Source organism: Neoarius graeffei, chromosome 20 (genome assembly GCF_027579695.1).
Source record: "Neoarius graeffei isolate fNeoGra1 chromosome 20, fNeoGra1.pri, whole genome shotgun sequence".
NCBI classification, from domain to species: Eukaryota; Metazoa; Chordata; class Actinopteri; order Siluriformes; family Ariidae; genus Neoarius; species Neoarius graeffei.
The window spans coordinates 35016010-35041278 of record NC_083588.1 but is presented as its reverse complement, the minus strand read 5'-3'; the positions used below and the strand labels follow the sequence as shown (position 1 = coordinate 35041278).

General features: G+C 39.7%; 2 protein-coding genes across 5 annotated transcripts; both read left to right on the top strand.

Moving 5' to 3' along the window:
• Positions 1-3088: 3088 nt before the first annotated feature.
• ddx5 (DEAD (Asp-Glu-Ala-Asp) box helicase 5) lies at positions 3089-9792 on the top strand. Of its 4 annotated transcripts, none has more exons than XM_060901577.1 (13): positions 3089-3257; positions 3907-4090; positions 5716-5812; positions 5897-6030; positions 6112-6177; positions 6258-6399; positions 6499-6659; positions 6901-7073; positions 7327-7437; positions 7518-7579; positions 7663-7722; positions 8651-8885; positions 9068-9192. In XM_060901577.1, exons 1-13 carry the CDS (start codon positions 3217-3219, stop codon positions 9099-9101), a joined length of 1500 nt encoding a protein of 499 aa, XP_060757560.1. In that variant the 5' UTR covers positions 3089-3216; the 3' UTR covers positions 9102-9192. The 4 variants fall into 4 exon arrangements, with proteins under 4 accessions (XP_060757560.1, XP_060757559.1, XP_060757558.1 ...); XM_060901576.1 differs by having other exon boundaries at positions 3904-4090; XM_060901575.1 differs by having other exon boundaries at positions 3091-3257; positions 8651-8872; positions 9068-9792.
• Positions 9793-11371: 1579 nt separating this feature from the next.
• Positions 11372-18463, top strand: pglyrp6 (peptidoglycan recognition protein 6). The gene is made up of 5 exons (XM_060902591.1): positions 11372-11601; positions 13987-14811; positions 15245-15455; positions 17924-18218; positions 18364-18463. The coding sequence occupies exons 1-5, from the start codon at positions 11538-11540 to the stop codon at positions 18376-18378; spliced, it is 1410 nt and encodes a 469-aa protein (XP_060758574.1). The 5' UTR covers positions 11372-11537; the 3' UTR covers positions 18379-18463.
• The last annotated feature ends 6806 nt before the right edge of the window (positions 18464-25269 follow it).

Here is a 25269-nt window from a genome sequence, read left to right as displayed (position 1 = left end):
CCTGGACAAGTCGCCAGGTCGTCACAGGGCCGACACACAGAGACAAACAACAATTATGGGTTATCTCATGACCATTTAATACATTACACAGTTAGGCCTTGGTACAACAGCAGCAAGAATGAAGAGCAGTGCAAAGATGCAGTAAGTAATAAGGGGAACAATCGATAGAGATACTAATCTCCAAACCTGGAAATTCTGGGATTACAGCAGACAAAGAATCAGGGACAGAAAAAAATGTGCTTTATTACACATAGACAGTGTGAAATCTCAAAGTACAAAAACACAAAGTGTGTGAATGACGGAAAGATATTATGCTGTCCCCAAAGACTGTAATATACAGTTAGGTCCATATATATTTGGACACCGACACAAATTTAGTTTGTTTTTTTACCTGTTTACTGAAACATATTCAAGTTATAGTTATATAATGGACATAAAGTCCAGACATTCAGCTTTCATTTGAGGATATCCACATTAAAATTGGATGAAGGGTTTAGGAGTTTCAGCTCCTTAACATGTGCCACCCTGTTTTTAAAGGGACCAAAAGTAATTGGACAATTGACTCAAAGGCTATTTCATGGGCAGGTGTGGGCAATTCCTTCGTTATGTCATTCTCAATTAAGCAGATAAAAGGCCTGGAGTTGATTTGAGGTGTGGTGCTTGCATTTGGAAGATTTTGCTGTGAAGAAAACAAGCGGTCAAAGGAGCTCTCCATGCAGGTGAAACAAGCCATCCTTAAGCTGCGAAAACAGAAAAAAACCATCCGAGAAATTGCTACAATATTAGGAGTGGCAAAATCTACAGTTTGGTACATCCTGAGAAAGAAAGAAAGCACTGGTGAACTCATCAATGCAAAAAGACCTGGACACTCACAGAAGACAACAGTAGTGGATGATCGCAGAATAATTTCCATGGTGAAGAGAAACCCCTTCACAACAGCCAACCAAGTGAACAACACTCTCCAGGAGGTAGGCATGTCAATATCCAAATCTACCATAAAGAGAAGACTGCATGAAAGTAAATACAGAGGGTTCACTGCACGGTGCAAGCCACTCATAAGCCTCAAGAATAAAAAGGCTAGATTGGACTTTGCTAAAAAACATCTAAAAAAGCCAGCACAGTTCTGGAAGAACATTCTTTGGACAGATGAAACCAAGATCAACCTCTACCAGAATGATGGAAAGAAAAAAGTATGGCGAAGGCGTGGTACAGCTCATGATCCAAAGCATACCACATCATCTGTAAAACACGGCGGAGGCAGTGTGATGGCTTGGGCATGCATGGCTGCCAGTGGCACTGGGTCACTAGTGTTTATTGAGGATGTGACACAGGACAGAAGCAGCCGGATGAATTCTGAGGTATTCAGAGACGTACTGTGTGCTCAAATCCAGCCAAACTGATTGGTCGGCGTTTCATAATACAGATGGACAATGACCCCAAACATAAAGCCAAAGCAACCCAGGAGTTTATTAAAGCAAAGAAGTGGAATATTCTTGAATGGCCAAGTCAGTCACCTGATCTCAACCCAATTGAGCATGCATTTCACTTGTTAAAGACTAAACTTCAGACAGAAAGGCCCACAAACAAACAGCAACTGAAAACCGCTGCAGTAGAGGCCTGGCAGAGCATTAAAAAGGAGGAAACACAGTGTCTGGTGATGTCCATGAGTTCAAGACTTCAGGCAGTCATTGCCAACAAAGGGTTTTCAACCAAGTATTAGAAATGAACATTTTATTTACAATTATTTAATTTGTCCAATTACTTTTGAGCCCCTGAAATGAAGGGATTGTGTTTAAAAAATGCTTTAGTTCCTCACATTTTTATGCAATCATTTTGTTCAACTCACTGAATTAAAGCTGAAAGTCTGAACTTCAACTGCATCTGAATTGTTTTGTTCACAATTCATTGTGGTAATGTACAGAACCAAAATTAGAAAAATGTTGCCTCTGTCCAAATATTTATGGACCTAACTGTAGCTTTAATGTTGGACATAGACTGTGATGTTCATACTAAACATTCTTTCAGTACACATAGTACTGTTTGACTTTACTCTTCTACACCTGCATACTGTAATGATTTATAACCCCACTTATCCAGCATCACCCAGAAGAGGATGGGTTCTCTCAAAGTTTCTTCCTCATGTCCTATCAGTGATATATATAGATTTTCATTGATTGATTGGCCACTGTTGCCTCTGGCTTGCTCACATCTAAATCTGGATTTCTGTTGTGATTTTGTGACAATGTGTATTGTTAAATGTGCTGCTCAATTCCAACTGAATTGAATGACGTCCATCCGTCTGTGAAGGCTCTCAGTCATCCAGGTCGTAGTAAGCCGTAGGTGCTAAAGAGGGCAACTGGACTTGCTTGAAATTCTTGAAGACGTTTCACCTCTCATCCAAAAGTCTTCTTCGGTTCTGTCTGACTAGTGGGGGAGTTCCAGGTATCCTCTAGTGGACCAAAAGCAACCCTAAGGAGAGTCGTCGAGGTCACATGGGTTGTTGAGTCATCCTGTCGGTGTAGGTCACTGGGGGCCGGGTGTGAACGGTGTTAGCAGCCTAGTGAGTCCTTCGGGTGATCTATGGGATGAAACAAAATGTGCAAAGTGTTCAAACTGAGAACAAGTTGTCAAACACCTTACCACCAGTGCAGACTTTAAAGTTAACTGATGTTTGATACTTGTTCATGCCTTTAGTTAAGATGATGCACATTAACACAATATTACTAAAGTGTTCTTATTTGTTAAAGGTGGGTTTTACTTGAAACCCTGTCTGAAACCTTTAAGAAGAATACAGTAAATCTAAAAAGGGTTCAAGGACTAACTAACTAACTCCAGGCCTGCATTTCACTGGGTTTAAAGACACTGGGGAAGGTCTGTATTTCTGTATTAATTATTTATAAATGTATATATATTTTAGAATGACAACACAGGAGTGATTAATACTGCTGAATGAAAGAAATGACTCACAAAAATTCCTTTATCAGAGCTGTTTATATGACGGACAGGGTGGGGCTTACTGAAACCGGAAGTAGCCGTGAATGCTAGTGACGTACTTTTCCAAGATGTCATTTCCGGTTAGTATATAACTCCAACACGGGGCCGCTATTGCCGGCATTGAGGACGCCATCACTGCTGGTATAAGAAGGCGTGGGGTTAAATTAATCTTATAATAGTCTTTTAATTTTGTATTTATTTGTAAAACTCGTTAGCTTGAAAATGCCCGGATATTCGGATAGAGACCGTAGCCGTGACAGAGGGTAAGTTTTTTTTTTTTTTCCTCTTTCTCGTCCTCATTCAGGTGCTGTGTCACAAACTGCTTGGTAACTTGGTTTAATTTGACTTTTTATTATTTTTTAAATCTGGAAGCTTTGTGTTAGAAACAATAACTGAGAAATACGATTAAACTTGTTTTAGTTCCGATTCAAAATGGCTAGCGTTAGTTTCAGATTAGCTAACCTAGCTAGCTACCAATTTGGCCGTTTAAAAAAAAACACAATTTTTTTTTTATTCCGTTTTTTATATTTTTGTGACTTTTTTTTTTTTATTTTGCTTGTATTAAAGGTTTGACCCGAGTATGTTGCTCATGTTTTGTATGTTTGCTGTAAAGATGATGCTCTCGGCCTCGCCATGTGGCTGAAGCTGCTGCTTGTACAAAATGCCGGCCGGCTTTTTCTTCTCTTTGTTTCCCTGCCGGTAAAAATTAAAATGGCAGCGGCTCGGGCATGACTCAGACTCTGAGCCCGAAGCGCTCGTTGCCTCCAGTAATCCTCTGCTCAGTTTTTCATGATGACTAACTAACTTGTGACCTTTTTTTTTTTTTGTTAATAATAAATGTTAGTGAAGGTGTTTTTTTTATATGAACTGCACTGTATTAACCGGCGGGAGCAAACCCGTGTGTCTCAGCAGTTATGGAAGCAGCTACAACAGCGGGCCTCCGCGGTTCGGAGGGAGTCGGGCCGGTCCGGCGTCCGGGAAGAAGTTCGGCAGTCCGGGAGACAGACTGCGGAAGAAACACTGGAACTTGGCCGAGCTGCCGAAATTCGAGAAGAACTTCTACCAAGAGCACCCGGATGTAGCGCACAGGCCATCGGTACGGAAACGCAGCCTGGGTTCATTTGTGAGGGCAATTCAGTAATGTGAAGTGGTTTGTGAAAGGATTTTTTTGTGTGTGCACGCATCAAGGGGTAAAGTAGTGAGTGGGACACACGTGCCTTGAGATTAGTCAAAGGAATCATTTGGTTCACAGTAAGGTGGTAGGTTTGAGCCCCACAGCTGATGGTGAGGGGCCTTTGTGTCCACACTAGGGATTTTGTACCAATACGAAACTAAACTACTTTCGTACCGCAACACCTGTCCACACTAGCAACTATACCGGTACTGTATCGGTACGAAACCCACAAATGTATGGGTTTCGTATCGGTACTGTAGCGCTTCGCTGTAGTGTGGACAGATGAAGCGGCTCTGTATCAATACAAATATAATGCGCATGCGCAAAGTCACACCTCAATCGATGCCTTCACTGAATAAAATGAAGAACGGAGATTCATTTTCTTTGTTTCTTTCTCAACTGCCTCACGTGTTTTATACGATTCGACTGAATAAATGACCACCAGAAAAACAGACTGTACATTGACAACAAAAAGCACACACGTTGTTTCATCCGCCATATATTCTTGGAAGGAAGTTACTTGGTAACCATGGAAACATTTCGCACACGTGCATTTCAACTGCCGTGAAAGAAAACCGCAAACACTTCTTGCTAGTGTGGACAGATGCACTAAACTGTACCGGTATATTTTGTATTGATAGTTATACCACTATCATACCTGTGTGTGTGTGTATATATGTGAACACAGCATAAGTTTGCATGTTCTCCATGTGTCCAGTGTAGGTTTCCCCCAACAGGTTAAATACTTGCAGTTTAGGTAAAATAGAAAGAAAGCACAACTTTATTCATCACACACTTATGAAATTTCCTCTCTGCATTTAACCCATCTGAAGCAGTGAACACACCCCCATGCTAGGAGTAGTTAGGAGTTCAGTGCCTCACTCAAGGGCACCTCAGCCCAAGGCCGTCCCATATTAATCTAACCGCACGTCTTTGGACTGTGGAGGAAACCCATGCAGGCATGAGGCGAACATGCAAACTCCACACAGAAAGGCCCTCGCTGGGTTCGAACCCAGCACCTTCTTGCTGTGAGGTGACCGTGCTAACCACTACGCCACTGTGCCACACACAATACCCAGCCACTAGGGTGGTACAAGGTAATGCATACTTGGTGCTGGTTCCAAGCCCAGATAGATTGGGGAGGGTTGCACCAGGAAGGGCATCTGGTGTAAAACCTATGCCGGAACAAATCAGCTGAAAGAAGACAGTGGTTTACTGCACCCCCTCAGTGTGCTTCAGAACCTCAATTCAAATGCCTGTTGAATTGTTGGTGGCTAGTGTGAATACAGGGCAAGTCTGTATTTAATATACTTTTAATTAGTGCTCATTATTGCATTACATTGATCTCTTAGCTTAGACACTTGGATTTCTGAGCAATGCACTGGTGTGCTCACTTGCCTGGTGGGCTAACGAATACATTTGTGACTCATCTGTGCACTGGATGATATTTCTCCTTGTACTCCTCTGTACAGTTATAATCAACTTTAATAGCATTTCTTATTGTTGTATTATGGTCACCCAGACCTAATCATTGTTTCTTCTTGCAGCAAGAAGTTGAGCAGTACAGGAGGAGCAAAGAGATCACAGTCAAAGGGAGAGACTGTCCCAAACCTACAATTAGGTTTCACGAGGCCAGCTTTCCTTGTAAGTTGAGCACAATTGCAATTTTAAAGACCTTGACCTAAAGTTTAAGGCTCTTGGTGGTTTATATGGTTTTGTTCTTTGCAGCTTACGTCATGGATGTGATTAATAAACAGAACTGGACCAATCCAACCCCTATCCAAGCTCAGGGGTGGCCACTGGCGTTAAGTGGCAAAGATATGGTTGGCATTGCCCAGACCGGATCTGGGAAAACTCTTTCGGTAAGATGCTCAGGTTTAGACAGTTGTTTACTAGGGCTAAACTGTGTGTGAATAACTTTTTTTTTTTTTTTTTCTTTTTAGTATTTGCTTCCTGCTATTGTGCACATAAACCACCAACCATTCCTGGAGCGTGGCGATGGACCTATTGTAAGTGATGGTTTGAGAATTCTTTAAATGCTCCTGTCTTTGCCTTTCTGCCTGAGATGCTAATTTGTGGTCTTCCTCAGTGCTTGGTGTTGGCTCCCACTCGTGAGTTAGCTCAACAAGTCCAACAGGTTGCAATGGAGTACGGCAAAGCTTCTCGCCTCAAGTCCACCTGCATCTATGGAGGAGCTCCTAAAGGACCTCAGATTCGTGACCTGGAGAGGGGTATGATTGCTCCCCCCCCCCCCCCCCCCCCCCCCCAAAAAAAATATTTAGAACTATTGCACACCTTTTGTGCTCACTTCCTGTAACCCTTTCTCTTAGGGGTTGAGATCTGCATTGCTACTCCAGGGAGGCTTATTGACTTCCTTGAAGCTGGAAAGACAAATCTGCGCAGGTGCACTTATCTGGTGTTGGACGAGGCTGACAGGATGCTGGATATGGGCTTTGAACCTCAAATCCGTAAAATTGTTGACCAAATCAGGGTAAGATGAGATCAAGTGTTTTTCCTTTGTCCCCTTCCCTTTTAGAATCTGGGGTGGCAGCATCATGGAACATTGAGCCAGGTGTAATGGGGTTTTTAACATGTTTTGAGCACTTCTTGCACTTCCTGAATGTTTCAGTTTTCTTAGTGTAAGAGCACCATACTTTTTATTCAGCTTGCTTGGCTAAAAATAATTGTTTATTCCACCTTATTAAATTGTTCTTAAATTGTGCTTCTTGCAGCCAGACAGGCAGACTCTGATGTGGAGTGCTACCTGGCCCAAAGAGGTTCGTCAGCTGGCTGAGGACTTCTTGAAAGATTATGTCCAGATCAATGTGGGAGCTCTGCAGCTCAGTGCCAACCACAACATCCTGCAGATAGTGGATGTATGTAATGATGGCGAGAAGGAGGACAAGTGAGTGGAGGTTTTTTTTTTTCCTCTTCTTGTGGAACAATTTGGTGAGCTACAAATAGACCTGTGTGGTATAGCATTAGATGACATGCAGATACTAGGGTGTATTTTTCCTTAAAGGTATGAAAAGCCATTAGGGCTGGTTTATTCATTAATGGTCATGGTGTGTTAAGCTTGAGTGTTAAACGTTGAAACAGTAGATGGACATCAGTTATTGGTTGAGCAAATGCTTTTATAAACTGCTCTTGCTCTCCAGGTTGCTGCGCCTGCTAGAGGAGATCATGAGTGAGAAGGAGAACAAGACCATCATCTTTGTAGAAACTAAGAGGAGGTGTGATGACCTCACAAGGAGGATGCGCAGGGATGGGTAAGTATCTCTTGAGTAGCATGTTAAAACTGCAGTGTGTGGGTGTAATATAGCATTGAACACTGAATCATGTGTTGCAGGTGGCCTGCAATGGGTATACATGGAGACAAAAGCCAGCAGGAGAGAGACTGGGTCCTCAATGGTACTGCTTAACACATTTGATATGACTATGTAACAGGCATTGGGGCTAGCTGCTGAAGTGTGCTTGTTTGTTCCTCCCCACAGAATTCAAGTTTGGCAAAGCACCCATCCTCATTGCAACTGACGTGGCATCGAGAGGCCTAGGTACATATCTTTTGGTGCTACTCCAGACTCATGAGTGCTGTATTTTTAATTTAGTAGTTTTCATGTAGAATTTCTTTAAACTGCTGTCCCTCTCTCTGAGTTATTCCTCACCTGAAGGTGCAGTCTTGGAGGCAGGACCTTGGCATGATGTGTCCAGAGTCTTCGGAGGGGTCTGGAGCTCCTTTGTTGGAGTTCTGCCTTTTCTGCCAGTCAATCAAATCGTGTACAGAGGTGTCGGAGTTCTTGTGCCCCTGGTGTGCTGGTCTGCCACTGAGGAGCGTGGCATTGTGGGATAGCCGTGGTGGCTCCTGCTCTTGCATAGCTTCAGCTGCAATTGTGGAAAGTTTTAGGTCTCACTTGATGGGGCCGCTTCCACGGTATTTGGCCTTTTGAAATGAGAGCAGCTGTTGGTTATGTGCACGCCTCTGTACTGAATGCGATTCCCAGGCTAGCTGAGGAGTTCCCTCCTGTTCTGGCTTCGATCATGTCGAGTCCTGCCAAAGAGAGACCTTGTCAAGTTACCACTGGTTGATTTTTGGAAAGACTGGCTTGACTAATTTGTAAAACCTGAGCCAGCCTTTAACGGTTCATTTCAAGCAAGATGTGACACTTGGACTTCAGGTGTCCCGAAGTCTGTAGGTAGTCTTTGCATGTGACAATGTACTTTAAGACCTATTGATGGGAAGCACCTGATTGTCAGTTAATCCTGTGGGGAGATAAGTGTAGTTACTTCAAGACTCAGCTGGAGAGATTCATGGGACATAATCTTGTTTGAGTCATCAATGTTAGTTTAGTCTGTTAACTTGACCTTTCCAATTTGGTAAGTACATATTTTCTTGTTAATTACTGTGTATTAATGTCTATTTGCTGCTGTGGTGGTGTGCATACTCTGCTCGCTTTCCACCGCACTGTCACAATGATCCCACAGATGTCGAGGATGTGAAGTTTGTAATTAATTTCGATTATCCCAACAACTCTGAGGATTACATCCATCGCATTGGCCGCACAGCACGTAGCCAGAAAACTGGAACAGCCTACACCTTCTTTACACCCAACAACTTTAAACAGGCGCATGACCTTGTCTCTGTCCTCCGTGAAGCCAATCAGGCCATCAATCCCAAACTCATCCAGATGGCAGAAGACAGAGGAGGTAAATCCAATTGGTGAGATACAGGAACTGTGGCTCATCTGAAGCCACTTTTCTTCCCCTTTTAAATTTTCCATGTAGCAGTTAAGACTTTTTTTTTTTTTTTTTTTTTTTTGGGCTCTGTTGTACAAACTTTTTCTTTTTTTTTTTAAAGTTAGTTTTGTTTTCTCACATTAAAACTCTTTTGTGGTGCTGTAGGTCGTTCAAGGGGCAGTCGAGGTGGCGGATATAGAGATGATCGCCGGGATCGTTACTCCGGAGGCAGACGGGACTATAACTACAACCAAGACAGTCGTGGCGGTGATCGCAGTTATGATAATGGACCAAAGAAAGCCTTCAATAAGACACAGAATGGGACAATGTATAATGGTGGGGCCAACAATTACAATGGGAACAGCAGTAATGGCTTTAATGGGCCTTACAATGGACAGTCCAACTTTAATGGCAATCAGGCTGGTAATTTTGGAAACCAAGGCTTCCAGAACAAGCAGTTTGGGGCCAACCAGGGAGCTGCTCAGAATGGTGCGAATCACAATACACCGTTTCCCTTCAATCCTCAACAGCAGCAGCCCATGATGCCCTTTTCCATGCCTCCTCCTAACTTCCCTTAGATAAACTCACGCACACTTGTGTACACACGGTATAATTTATTGCCTTGTCACTTCTGTATTTCATGACTGACTGTTCCTCCTCAAACGGGATTTAAAATGACTTCTATTTTCGTGTCCTGTAGTCTGCAGTGCAGCATTTGTGATGGTGCACTCTTGTGGAATATTGTATTTTTTTTTTTTTTCTTTTCCACAGGCCATTGCTTTTCAGTACTTTTTTTTTTTTGTACTAGTGTTATGTTTATAAATTTACATCTGTAAAATTACTGAATCTGGACCAATGCATGGTCCTTAAATAAAACAAAACAAACTGTCTTGATTCTTTAATTCTCTGAAAATGAACACACAGCAGGCAAGTGGCTGGAGCAAATAAGACCTACTTTTTAAGGATTTGGTTTTTGTAGAAAAATTGCTGAAGTTAATTTTTAATACAAAATTAAAACCTTTTTTTTTTTTTTTTTAGATAAATCACCAACTAAGTGTAATTTCAATAAGTTCCATAAGAGAGAGAATGTTATCATTAATTATACACTCATTCAGTAACTTTGAACGAGCTAGAACTTTGAACTTGGTCATAACCTTCAGTTGTAAATTAAAGTGCCACATTAGTTTTTCAATACTGCCATCTACATATGTATGTTATATGTGAAAGTAGAAATGAGATTCAACTTTATAGTATGAGCAAAGTCATATATATATGGGGGAACACATCTCTTCCACCACCCCCCAAAAAAAATTTACAGAATTTTCTCATTTGGAGGAGGGAGAGATTTTCCTCCTGGTATGTGTTTTTCTCATTGCACAAGATTAATCAGTCTTATTCGTAAGCATGTTCTCACAGTTATGGTAATCCCATTTCTGAGTAATTGGTCTTTCCTCATTCTAGGGCTGGAATGCCCAGTCTGATTTTAACCACCTAGCAGAACTGCAGCTTATACTGATTTTATAACTATTATGTATAGTCCATTTTGGAACTTCATACTTCCTGTAACAGACAGTTCACACAGCTTCAGCAGTTTTGAGGTTGTTGGGGGGGGTGCAGAAGTGTGTGTGTGTTTTGTTTTTTTAAAATGTAATATTTTAAAGTGCCCTTTACTGTTGCATACAAAGGCCACAAATGTGTGTGGTTTTTTTTTAAATTCTATATTTAATACTGCTCCCCCCCCCCCCCAAAAAAAAAAAGCCAATCCAGATGACACGTTGTTGTTGCTGTAACTGCACATCCGAATGAGACTTTTAAAAGCTAACTTGTTTTCACTCTGCCACCCCAAACATCACTGCAACTCAGAAGTGAATGCTTTTAAAACATTGCAAATCATGTGTTGGTGGGCAGTTCAAAGGAATTTTTTTTCTTCCTCTCTTTTGTTTGGTAGTAGAAAACCTTACAGTCATGAGTCTTGCATGATTCCACTTGCTTAAGCAATTGGGTTTGGTTTTGGCTCCTGCATGGTGGAAAAAATCTCTAACCACACTGATCCTTTGAAGACTCTTGGTCTCTCTTTTTTTTTTTTTTGGTGCATGTTGTTCACTCAAGTAATTGATGCAGTCCCTGCCCTTACTTTTATATTTCATGTCCTTGGAATCCTGAACCAGTACGATTTCCTGTACCTACATGTGTACAAGCTACTGTTTACTCTGTTCTCAAACATGGTGCAATGCCATGGCATGAGAACAGTTTAGTGGGACTACACAAAAGAAAAGTGTAGAGTTGCGCCCTGGCAGACTGGTTAATGATTACAGCATATGTTAATGAATTAAATGTTACTGCTCTTGTGTTAGGCTGAGTGGAAGACTGTTTGTTTACAGGCTTGTTTTTATATTGAGTGGAAAAATAGATATGTGGGGCCCTGAATGTTTAAGTTGGAAGGGCCAATATTGCAAATGTCATTTTTCTCATGATTCATTTGACAGGAATGGGTTTCACCAGGACTGTTTATCAGTATATTCTCTTATGTAACAGGATATCAAGGGGACGTGGATAGAAAAGGCAGCATATATAGCACGGGCAGTGTCTTGTTCCTTATTTTCAAGGCACGTTGTGTTCTGAGAGGTTCGTATTCATGGATTTACAATGCATATGGATGGTTTTCATGTGTGCGCTGGCAGTCCAGTGTTCCACAGGTGGTAAGTAACATTTTTGCGTGGTTTCTATGCCTTTTATTTGTTTTTTTTTTCTTTTAGTTTTTCCAAATGAATGGTTGGCAAATAGTCCTGACAGATCATCTAATTTAAATGCAAAACTTACAGCACCTCATCACATAACTTGTCAAAGATTTTTCATGATTGCATTACACCATATATTTTTAAACTTTTAATTTTTAAAAATGTTTTTATAATGATTAAAATCAGTTCCGTATTCTTCAGGTGGAGGATCTTTAAAAAACGTTCTTCTGTAAGATTTTCTTACCTGTTTCTAGCAATAATCTTGTGTTTATCTCCTTGAAATTTAAATTAAGAAATGAACTTAATCTAAATGAGGTTTGTCACCGAGAACATTATGTAGAATATAGAGAATCCCTAATACTAAAATATACTTGTACAAGAGGTCAGTCAGGTTTTCAGTTCTGTGGAGTGGCATCAAGTTCCCTTTTTATGATGATACTGCCACAAGCATTCTCTGCTTTAGCCTGTACTGGTGCCATTTCCTTAGAGTTAATTCTTAGATTTTAGTTTTTCAATCAGTCTGCTTTTTTTCCATCCAAGTTATAACTGATTAAGTAAGGAAAGTGCTATTACAAGGAAATAATCAATGACGATGTGATGTGAAGTAGAGGGTTGTTACCATCTCAAAGCTTCAATAACCCCACATGACTTAACCGTTTTATTTCTCTTATACCACAGTAATTTACCAATGATTGCATTTTTTTTTTTACATTTATTAATAAACAATATTCACATTTTATCCATTTATAGTTCCATTTAATGCTGTAGAACATCCATGAAACAAGTTCCTATTATCATTTGAGTTATAACAGCTCACTAGCCTCCTGGTTTTTTTCCCGTCTTAAAGTTATTGAGACAAAAATGCACCAAATTACGTCACTGAGAAACCAGAAAATACAAAAAGCTGTCTTGAAGATTCTCCCTGTGGCAGAAAACTTAGAGACTGCTACGAAGCACCATATCAATGATTCTAAGTTTTTCTGTGCGAAATAAAATTTCTCAATCTGTTTCCTAGAATTTGGTTATGTGGTGCATCCACTGTATAAGTCCCAGTGAGTTATTCCTGTCGAAATGAGGTATTCGAATAAATGCATTCACATCCAATTGTGAATTGCCTTGCAGTTAGCACTACTGTCCAAACTGCTATTACAGGAAATTAATTAACAACTGACCAATTAGATTTGAGAATTCAAATGCACTGTGGTGTAATTAACAGTTATTCCATGAAATTGAGTCATACATGAGCTGGCAGAGCATGTGTAGGCTGTAAGCCATGCACGATGAGATTGAGTGGAATAACTAATATTATATCCATATTCACTGGATTTTGAGAAATGGAGCATATTTATTTTTTTGCAAATTCAATAAATAAAAACTTGATACAAAATGTCCAAGAAAATAATTTCTGCTTAGGCGGACTTCTTAAAAACCTATCGATGGCTGCACAAATTGACTTTTGTGTTGTTTTTTTGTAGAAAGTGACGTCTTGCTGTCATACCGAGGTATAGAATAACTTTAGACACTTATTTAATTATTTCTTTGACATTTCAGTTGTGTAATTTTCAAACAACTTTGAGTTTTTTAACCAGTCTAAAAAAAAAAAAAAAATTTTAATGCTTAAAGATGAACAATATAAATAAACCGGCAAAATGACAGTAGCAATTTGTGAAATATGCTATAACAATAATCTTGAAAAATAAAAAGGATACATTCTTACCTTCAAATACTTTTATTCCATATTTTGTTGCTTTTCTTGTATTTTTTGGGGTTTTGTTTTCAAATAGAGTTTTATTTCGTTCTCGGTTGGTTCAGCAACACGCTCCGCCATTTTGGTTTTCTTTACTCATGGTATATGAGCTGATAGCCTTGTAGTAGAGTAGCCAATCAGAGCGTGCGATTGCTTATATCCAGTGAATGTGGATAGAATAATTAGAATTATTTTGCCGAGGTAAATGGATCTTTCCCCATTGTGCAAAATTAATACTCGTGATTTAGTTGCTTCAAACGTGGGTCCAGTAATCATGACATAAATGCAGATTTTTACTGCATTCATTACTCAGTTTTCTTAACTGAACAGTAGTACTTTGCCTTGGCCTGAGTTAGAAATAGATAAGAAAATGCATAGACACAAAGAGCAAAAAAAAAAAAACAGGTGGAGAATGAAACATTGCCAAGGTCATTTATGATTCCTATTTTTAGAATCTGCCAATTACTGTAATTTTATGATTCACTTGACTATCAGTCAGTATGTAAGTGATATAATAGCCAGTGGATTATCTTGTCAGCTTTATTTTACCTGTTTTAAATGCTAATACTGATTTATTCTTTACTGTTCTTCCTGGTTAGACATCTACACAAAGCACATGAATAACTTCATTAGAGTGGTGGAGATTATTGAGTCAGAGAACCCTGGAATCGGGCCTCGAGCTGTGCTGAGGGGTTTGCGTAAAGCTGCTGGCATTGACACTCCGTTTATCCAGCATTATCTCGGTCCCCTCAGTGACACAGAGAGTCTTGTACTAAAGTCAACACTCACTGAGTACATCTCCAGTGTTCTTAAACACCAGGTGGTGCAGGATGTGGAGGAAGGTGTAGTACTTACAGCAGATGGAACCACTGTGGCTCTAACTCCTCTTCTGCTGGGCCTTGAGGCCGGTCTGAAGTCCACCTCCTGGCCACGTGTGCCTGGTCTCTACCGTCTTTCCCTTACCAAGAACCTAGTTCTCTCATTCCTTCAGTATTCCCAGACTGAACCTTCCACCTCATCACGTCTAGGTCCTGACGGATGTTGGGACGATGTGACCCATCCTCAGGTCTTCACTCTTTCTGGTGTGGCCTCCTTGGCTACAGATGCTCTAATAAATGGAGGCATGGATGGAGTGATTTTAGGGAAGCATATTGCTAAACCTAACAAACACCTGCAAACATTGAGCAGCCTTCTGAGACAGTACTACACCCATCAACTGGACAGCGCAGGGCTCGATGCTGCACCTACCCTCATCAGCCAGCTTCGCAGAAGCAGCTTCAGGAAGCTAGTCAACTTTGCGTCACTGAAAAAGCACCTCACTAGGTCTCTGAGTATATATCAAAAATTGGATCAATATCAGAAGAAAAACAAACAAAAGGTGGAGATCGATGAAGGGCTGAAAGAATTTGTCCACAGTTACATAGGTATGTTGCTTTTCAATTCAATTCTGTTTGTATAGATCTTTTAACATTCAACATTGTCACAAAGCAGCTTTACAGAAATATTTGATGCAGATTTAGATTCCTATTTGTAGAACAGAAAAATCAAACAGTATTAAGTGTCCTAAAAGAATGTTCAGTATGAGCATTTGATGAATTAGTGTCCTGGGACGAGCACAGAATAGACTTTATGGCTACAGAAGCAATTCTTAGATACAGATCTACAGCATCCATGTTAAATTAATCACTGACGTAAGAGAGATGCTTGGGCACAAGCTAATATGTTATAGGATAAGCTAGTACTGGGCACTTTTTAACTGGACTGTGGTTTATTTTGTATTTTCTCTTTTTTATCTCTTGAGGTCACTTTGACTGAGCTAGAGTAAGATTAACCATTATGTCTCTGCTTCATCCTCAGACTGTCCAGCCATCATTCCACGTTGCATGTGGGGAGCTCAGCCTTACCGCGGCACTCCTACTCTGTTGTCCCTACCTTTATCTTTCCTATATATCCATCACACTTATGAGCCATCCCAGCCATGTCTGTCCTTCCAGCAGTGCTCCCAAGACATGAGGGCTATGCAGCGCTTCCATCAGGATGACCGTGGCTGGGATGACATTGGATACAGGTGTGGGCAGGAAACACTGATATTTAGGATAATTGGCACAAGACCAGATGTTTAGTATAGTATAAAAGGTGTAACATAGACATGGCATGCTTCAATACATCCTTACCTTTTATCAACTGTATATACGTTTTGGCCAAATGTATGTGGACACCTGACCATCACACCCATATGTGGTTCTTCCCCAAACTGTTGCCACAAAGCTGGAAGCACTCAATTGTATCAAATATCTTTGTATCCTGGAGCATTTAAATTTCCCTTCACTGGAACCAAGAAGCCCAAACCTGTTCCAGCATGACAATGCTCCTGTGCACAAAGCAAGCACGATGAAGACATAGTTTGTCATGGCTGGAGTGGAACAACTCAAGTGGCCTGCACAGAGCCCTGACCTCAACCCCACTTAAAACCTTTGGGATGAATTGAAAGCTGACTGCACCCCAGGCCTTCTCGCCTAACATCAGTATCTGACCTCACTGATACTCTTGTAGCCGAATGGGCAAAAATACCCATAGACACACTCCAAAATCTAGTGGAAAGCCTTTCCAGAAGAGTGGACATAAGAGTGTGATGGTCAGGTGTCCAAAAACCTTTGTCCATTTGGTGTACTTCAAGTCAAGTCAAGTTTATTTGTATAGCGCTTTTAACAATAAACATTGTCGCAAAGCAGCTTTACAGAATTTGAACGACTTAAAACATGAGCTAATTTTATCCCTAATCTATCCCCAATGAGCACGCCTGTGGCGACGGTGGCAAGGAAAAACTCCCTCAGACGACATGAGGAAGAAACCTCGAGAGGAACCAGACTCAAAAGGGAACCCATCCTCATTTGGGCAACAACAGACAACATGACTATAACATTAACAGTTTTAACATGAGGACAGTTTCGTTGATGTTATAACTCTTCATTGATGGAAACTTGAGTGCAAAACTGTTCATGACAACTGCAGTCCTAAAGTTAGCAAGTCAACTGTAGTCCTCAGCCATAAAAGCATTACTGTAAGCGTCCAGAGCGTCCTCCAGGTGTGACTTTCAACTGTCCACATGGGGCCGTCCTCCACAGGAGTAATGCGATGAGACTCCAACCAGACACAGGGCACCAGGATGGATCAAGCAGGTCCAAGGAGCAGAAGAGGTCAGCATCTCGATCTCAGGACCGACATGTAACTCAGAGGGACAGATATTTTTTTGGGGGGGGGGGGGAGAGAGAGAGAAAGCACAGGTTGTTAGGTATGCTAAATGTCACCTGAATAAGTAGGAACAGTATACATATTGCACTGAGTACAAGCAGGGACTCTGGCAACTAACTATGACGGCATAACTAAAAGGAGAGAGCCAGAAGGTAACACAGGCATGAAGGAGCCCCAGGACATAAAACAGCCAGCCACTACAACATCAACAAACTCGAGTGAGCAAGCGAGTGGGGGACTGACAGCATCCATATATCCCAGTTTACCAAAACACTCTATGTCTGAGGACCTTCCAGATCTACTCCTTTACCTCATAAACACCATTAACAAAAGGCTTGACTTAAACGCTGAGACTGTGCACTTGCCATAATTTAGTAAATAAAACAAAATATTATTTGTTATTTTGAATGGAAATGCACTTCATCAACCATCTCATCTCATTATCTCTAGCCGCTTTATCCTGTTCTACAGGGTCGCAGGCAAGCTGGAGCCTATCCCAGCTGACTACGGGCGAAAGGCGGGGTACACCCTGGACAAGTCGCCAGGTCATCACAGGGCTGACACATAGACACAGACAACCATTCACACTCACATTCACACCTACGGTCAATTTAGAGTCACCAGTTAACCTAACCTGCATGTCTTTGGACTGTGGGGGAAACCGGAGCACCCGGAGGAAACCCACGCGGACACGGGGAGAACATGCAAATTCCGCACAGAAAGGCCCTCGTCGGCCACGGGGCTTGAACCCGGACCTTCTTGCTGTGAGGTGATAGCGCTAACCACTACACCACCGTGCCGCCTTCATCAACCATAGGATAAATATTTAAAATCATTCAGATGGTCAACTGACTCATGAACTTGCTCTTCACTTTCATTATGGTATACCACAACCCTTTGACATGCAATGGTACAACACCAAAAACTGTGTTGCCCTCCGTTCAGAAATGCCAAAGATTTAGTCATTAGAACTCATTCTTAATTCCAGCATTCAAATTAAATTAGCAAATTAAATTTGGACAGCTGCCTTTTCATTTTCTCAGATTGACAAGAAGACTGTAATTGCAATGTCAAGATAATATGTTTCTAAATTCAAATATTATTCTACAATTTTTATATATTGTGTGAAATTGTGAAATATTTGTTAGTTCATGTTGAACAATTAATAATTACCATAAAATAACATTCATGTCTTTCAAATTTGTGGTTTATCTTACTTTCAAACTCAGTAGTCACATATTCTCATGCTTCATGCTTTCATCTACTCTGTTTGTGTTTCTCCAGCTTCGTGGCTGGTTCTGACGGCTACTTGTACGAAGGGCGTGGCTGGCTCTGGCAAGGTGCCCACACCAAAGGCCACAACTCTAAAGGTTATGGTGTCTCCTTCATTGGAGACTACATGTCCAGCATCCCATCCCAACGCACCATGGATTTAGTGAGGAACCAGCTGACAAAGTATGCCACAAAGGGAGGGAGGCTGGTGTCAAACTTCATCATACATGGCCACAGACAGCTAGTGAACACTAGCTGTCCTGGAGATGCCCTTTACAGTGAAATCAATGGATGGAAGCACTTTGGGGTGAGAGATGGAGGCACAGAACTCAAGTTATAAATTGCATCTAAGTTTAATTCTTATGTTCTCTAGATTGATGTGTGTGTGTGTGTGTGTGTGTGTGTGTGTGTGTGTGTGTGTGTGTGTGTGTGTGTGTGTGTGTGTTTTACAGGAAGTTAAGCAGTAAAGAGGACATGAAATGTCTTAAGACCATGGCATTTTGCAGAATAAACAGAATAAATCTGCACAATAAATATGCCTCAAATACACAACCCTGGTCCAATGTACCATTTCTATTTCTGAGACTTTATACATAAAAAAAAATCTAGCAAGATCTAAAATCTTGCTGTACTGAATATTTTAATAGCATGGAGGGTGAATTTTATTTTGCTTACAAATGCAACTCGACATTAATTAATTAATTAATTAAACAGCATTGGACAATGTCTGAATAAACAAGGCCTTTAAATATTCAAATATTTGTATTTAGTTCAAGTAAATTTATTTTTTTTTTGCAATTTTTTGTTTGTGCTTATTAGCCTACACAACCAGGCCAGAATTTCATATTAGTTAAAAAGTAATTCAGAAACTTTTACATTTATTTTCCTGTGTCCTAGACTTAGTGTTCTGAGTGCATGACAGTCATTGCTACTGCTGTACTGTTACATTGTTATTAAGAATTTATAAATGTGTAAAAATATTATAACACTAATACGTGCAGTTGAAATATGAGATGAAGAACATGCTCAGTCACAGGTAAAATAAAACATGACGAACAGTTAATTTTGTGGTTTTAGGCTAAGACGCCTTTTCATCACGTAGTTTTATCAGTTTAAGATGCTAGCTATTTCAAGCAAGATGGTGGTGGTGTGAAGCTTGCCAAGTGCACCAACTGTGCTAGGCCCAGCCTTATCGATTTTGAAACTCAAAACACACACATTCTGAGCCTGCTGTGAATCAACCTTTTTCTTAGATCTAGTATAAATCAGAATTTTGGCTGCTATGAAGCACTACAAAAAGCATAAATGATGCGAGTGAATCCTTCCTGTCTTTTAGGATTTTTTAAATCAAAAATATTTCCAACACATACAGGATTATGGCACAGGTCTGGAAAATTTTAAAACTTTAACAGACGCACAGTGCAATACTTGTTAAAGTCAGTCAGTCAAGTTCAACACCCAAACTGATAATCACATCATCAGTTTTTCTTTGGCTAATCAGACACAAAGTACACCACCACTCTTGTCAGAGTGGTTGGGTGCCTTGCTCAAGAGCACTTAAGCCAATCCTGTTAGTCTAGGGAATCAAACCAGCAACCTTTTGGTCCCAAAGCTGTTTCTCTAACCATTAGGCCATGGCTTCCCCAAACTTGTTAAAAAATTGTGCTAATTGTTACTAACTGGATCATATTCAGCACCTTTTCTTTTTTCTTTTTTTTTCAGATTCACCTTCGTTTAGAAATTATACTACTTTTTTAACTTTGCAGTTACAAATTTAATAAATTTTTATTGTACACCTTTCCAAATGCTTAGAGATGAAATTACAATCAAATGTTTTAGGTATTTACGTACACACACGCACGCACGCAGGACAGGATGAGACCATCTCCTTCTATCAAACATCAAAATCAAAAGCGAATATGACAAAATAAGATATCCAGTGCCCTCCACAATTATTGGCACCCATTGTAAAAAATAAATAAATAAAAAATAGGGTTAGAAAAAAAATCCACCTTTTGGTGAAGTAGCTTCATCCCACACTGAAAAAAAATGAGAAAAATCCAAGCTTTAATTGAAATATATTTATTCAGAGCAAAACAAATCCCTCGTCAAGAAATAAATATTTTCAACAAAAACATGTGCCACTATTATTGGCACCCCTGTATTTAATACTTTGTACAACCTCCCTTTGCCAGTAAAACAGCACTGAGTCTTCTCCAATAACATTTTATAAGGTTGGAGAAAACAGAGCAGGGCGTCTGAGACCATTCCTCTTTACACAATCTCTTCAAATCATCCAGCACCTGAGGCTCTCTCTTGTACTCTCTCCTCTTCAGCTCAGCTCACCCCACAGGTTTTCAATGGGGTTCAGGTCAGGGGACTGAGATGGCCATGGCAGAGTGGCGTCTGATGGTGGTTTTCGAGAAACCCCAAGATTTTGCTTTTTCTTGTAATTCACCAACAGTGATCCTTGGGGATTTTTTTTTTTTTGCCTCTTTTACCCTCCTCACTGTAGGTGGGGGGAAAATAAACTTGGTTCCTCTTCCAGGTAAGTTTGTAACAGTTCCAGTTGGTGTCTGCTTTTTTATTATTGCCCTAACAGTAGAAATGGACATTTTCAAGTGAGTAGATATTTTTTATAACCATTCCCTGACTTATGAAGGTCAACACACTTCTCCTTCATTTGGTTTGTGTGTTCTCTTATTTTTCTCATGTTGATGGATGACTAAGGGAATTTGGCCTCTGCGTCACCTCATATTTGTCCCCCAGTTAATCATGAAGTCATGGATTGCAGCTTGAAAGTTCCTACACACTCCAATCAACTCAAAAATGTACAATTTAAATGGGAAACATGCTTCAGTTACATTGTGTTCACTGTCATTTCCAGGGCTGCAAATAATAGTCGTGCATGTGTTTTTTGTTGAAAATAATAATAATTTCTTTATTTGTTTTTCTCTGAATACATTTATTTCAGTTAAAGGTTGGATTTTTCTCACTTTTTCAGTGTGAAATGAAGCTACTTCACCAAAAGGGTAATTTTTTTTCTAACCCTTTTTGCTAATCTTTCCAAGAGGGGCCAATAATTGTGGAGGGTACTGTACTGCATATCCTACAAACATGCAGTCGCAGTCAGAAGTTTATATACACAGACATAAATGTCGTCATGGACATGAATATCATGGCTGTATTGAGCTTTCAGTTATTTTTTTGAACAGTTCTTTTTCTGGGGCAGAATGATGCAACATACAACATACATCTTTAAGAGAAAAAAAAAACAAAAATTTGGTGTATTTAAACTTTAATTTATTTTGGGCTTTCTGAAATAAACACAGGGTCAAAATTATACATACAGCACTCCTGATATTTGGTTACATGTCCCTTAGCAAGTTGTACCTTGACCAGACACTTTTGGTCTCCATCAGCAGGAGAATTCTGAGGTATTGCACTGACAGCAAATCAGAGCATGTTGTTACCACTATGACGCACCAGAGTATGATGCTACCACCACCAAGCTTTACAGTTGGTATGGTGTTCCTGTGTAACTTTGGTTATTGTGGCCAAATAACTCAGTCTTTGACTCATCTGACCATAAACGTTTCCTCCAGAAGGTTTTTTCTTTGTTCAGCTGCTTTGGTCAGCTGCAAACTTGAAGGTGTTGATTTTGGAGCAGGGGCTTCTTTCTTGAATGGCGGCCTCTCAACTTATGGAGACGTAAAACTCACTTGGCTGTCGACAGTGTTCATGGCAGGCCTGTGGCTTGGTGGTTCTTAGGTTGTTTCTGACTGTCTGAACCAATTTCCTCTCAGCTAAGGGTTTCAGTTTGGGTCTTCTTTCAGCAAAGTGGCTACACCTCCTAGTACTTACGTACAGTTGTTTGAACTGATGATCTTAGAATCTGTAGTTGTTTAGAAATGGCTACAAGAGACATTCCTGAGTTGTGTAAATCTATGAGCCTAAGATCTGCACTGAGCTCCTTGGACTTTCCCATTGTACTGTGTGTTGGTCAATCCAATGTGTGATGTGAAACAAACCCTTTTTATGTTGGCACAGAGAAGCTACCAGCTGTAGTCAGTCATGATCACATTAATAGGTAGTTAAGAGGCCTTGGCTTTGGCAAGTTGAAAGAAATTTTGGAACTTTCAGCACCACAAAACTAATAATCTAAGTGGGTGTGTGCATATTTTTTACCCTGTATGTATAATTCTGACTCTGTGAAAACTCTAAATAAAATTCTTCAGAAAACTCTAAATAAAACTTGTGCACTAAATCCTTGCTTTTTTTTCTATTGAAGATGTATGTTGTACAACCATTCACATCTGTAGCTGGAAGTAAAAGATTACCCTAGCTGGCCAGTTTGTGAGTTTGCCTGACAAACTTGTCAGGCTTTCATTTTGGTAAATATGGGAAATAAGCCCTGAAGAGTGTGGTTCATGAGTGTGGGCTTCTTCTTTTTTTATAGATATATTCTTGATAAAACTTTATGTTTAAGTGGCATGACTGTAATATTATACCTTCATAAAGGAATGTTATGTCATTTTTACTTACTTTTCATATTTTAGCTCAGTAAATTGATGAATGAGGAGTAGCACTTGTGATATCAGTCCAATTTTGATACTGGGTTCAAAGCTGTTATTTTTAAAAACTGAAAGCGCCTCCTTGTGGATATATTAATGTTCAAACCACTCATTTGTTATATCCTGAGGTAAAGGGAAAAATTGGATGATGTAATATGTGTGGGGAGCTGAACAGTTGAACTGCCTGTTAAAGGGTACTTATTCGGAAAAGTACAGAAATCATCATCGTCAACAACAACAACAAAATGAAAAAAAAGGTGGATATTCTGTTGACAGTGTAATATAGACTCGAGACCAGTGATCAGGCAATATTTTTTTAGTTAAAAGCAACAAAGGTGTATACTAAATGGCAGAAATGATTTACTAATGATTTGTGTAATGCCTTGCTCCATTTCGAAACTCTAAATAGCCTCCACATATTCTCAATATTTTGGCTTCATCTCCCCCCAATCTAGCAATGTATCTCAGGGGATATGTACACGTCAAACTTTGCTAATCAGCACTGTGATGACCTTTCTTCATCAGCCTGTAAAGACAATGCTTGTCATTGATATTATTGAGTTTACATTATTGTTTTACTGAAAATAAATACAATTACTATATGATTATTTACCACATGCTCAGCATCTCCTCTACCTTCAGTGGTCATGATGGTTTCTCATTAGACTGACCTTACAATTACTTGAACTAAGTCATGTGACCCAGATACTCAAAGACCAGACTTTGATAAATGATAACTGGATTGGGTAAAACCCAATCCGGTGTTTAAAGTGAGCTGTAAGCATACTCATTAAAGTGAGTTGTAAGCATACTCATGCCCTGTACAGAGTGCCAAAGAGAAAAATGTGCCTTGTGGTGCATGTTTGCTTAAGGATTAATGTGCAATTTCCACCCTTAAACAATGACATTTAGCACAAATGCAAGCACACTGACAATGATTTTTATAAAACATAAAGCATGTTTCCTGGTATTCAAACTGGGAAAATCCCACTCTGAAATTCATGTTTTTGGATTGTAAATATACTTCAAATACCCATGGAATACCATTTGAGTCCAGTATTAAATACATAATAGTGTTGTCCTTTTAAAGCCCACCAAAAGGATTTATGCACATGGAGAAGTTCTGAACACAGCATTTTAATCTGAGATATTGTTTATCTCAAAGACAAATTTTTTGTTTTGGATAAAATTAAGAATTACATTAAAGTGACTTGTAAGCATACTAGATGAATACTTGGTCAGCTTATCCTTCACACAATGGGCATGTTTTCTTTACAGGAGAGTGCAGCAAATTAAACAAAACAGTGGCATAATTTTGTTAATTAGACCAAAAAAAATCCTGGAAAATTAGTGATGATGATATAGGTTATATTCCGCACATACGTTTTGATTTCATGACCACAATTTAGTATCTTGTAATACAAAATACAAAATATCATATTAGTGTAGTATCGTAGTATAGCCTTTTTTCACTTTTTAAAAAAATTCCCTTGCTTTTGCTAGATTGTATGACATTTGAACGCAAATGAAAAACCACCATTTCCTTCTTCTGTCTGCATTTTCTTTCCCTGACTTTTGTTTTTAACCCCAGGCTTAAAGGCAAGTGCTTGTTGTTAAAGGTGGTGTTCTGGTCTACATGCTACTGAAAAACCCTGTTTCAGATATTTCTTCTCAAGAAGAATCCTGGAGATGTGGATTATGCACAGGTACTTTTAATCTGAATGGAGAGCCCAGAAAATGAAGATATCCTGAATGAAAGAAAAAGTATCTAATATTTCTCATTATGACATTACAAACATTTTTGCTTATTTTTTAAAAATAAATGCTTTAGATATGCCAACAACAACAATAATAATTATTATTATGATTATTACTTGTTATCACTTTTTGCAATGTTTAAGTATGTGCTGACTTACAATATGAGGAATTTTCCTCGCATAATCCTTTGATGCAACTTTTTAACTTAATTTGCCAATTCTGAATGTTAGCATGTTTATATTGAATGTCCCTATGTTTATATTTATTTGTTTGCTTATTTGTTGTTGTTGTTGTTGTCACTTTTAAAAAAATTCAAATGTTTCCCATTTGTAATATAATTCTGGTAATTTGATCGCTCAAAGCCCATCTTGCTAATATTAGTAGAACACTGCAGGACAGCAGAAGTGTGGCATTGCTGAGGGACCATTTTATTAGGCACTTGATGTTCTAGATGGACAAATAATAATTAGCTATTCAGGGCACATCATAGAAGTTCATTCAGATACACAATTTGCTTTACACACATCAGTTTTCTGGACATCCTGACCAGAAGCAGTGAAGGCATCATATAATTCAGAAGTAGCAACTCTGAAAAATGTAGCTTCCTTTTAGCTATTTTTTAGACTGCAGTATTAGATCAGCTGGAGATTGATGTTGATTTGGACCAGTGTACCTTTAATAGCTATTGCCAGAGCACGTTAAACATTTTCTTGTTGATTATAGAATTAAGGAATTAGTTCTATGCAAGAAAGGCTATTGACTTTTCGATGTTGCATAATATCAGGCAGGGAGGCACGGTGGTGTAGTGGTTAGCATTGTTGCCTCACAGCAAGAAGGTTCTGGGTTCGAGCCCAGTGGCTGATGGAGACCTTTCTGTATGGAGTTTGCATGTTCTCCCCGTGTCTGCGTGGGTTTCCTCCGGGTGCTCTGGTTTCCCCCACAGTCCAAAGACATGCAGGTTAGGTTAACTGGTGACTCTAAATTGACTGTAGGTGTGAATATGAATGGTTGTTTGTCTCTGTGTCA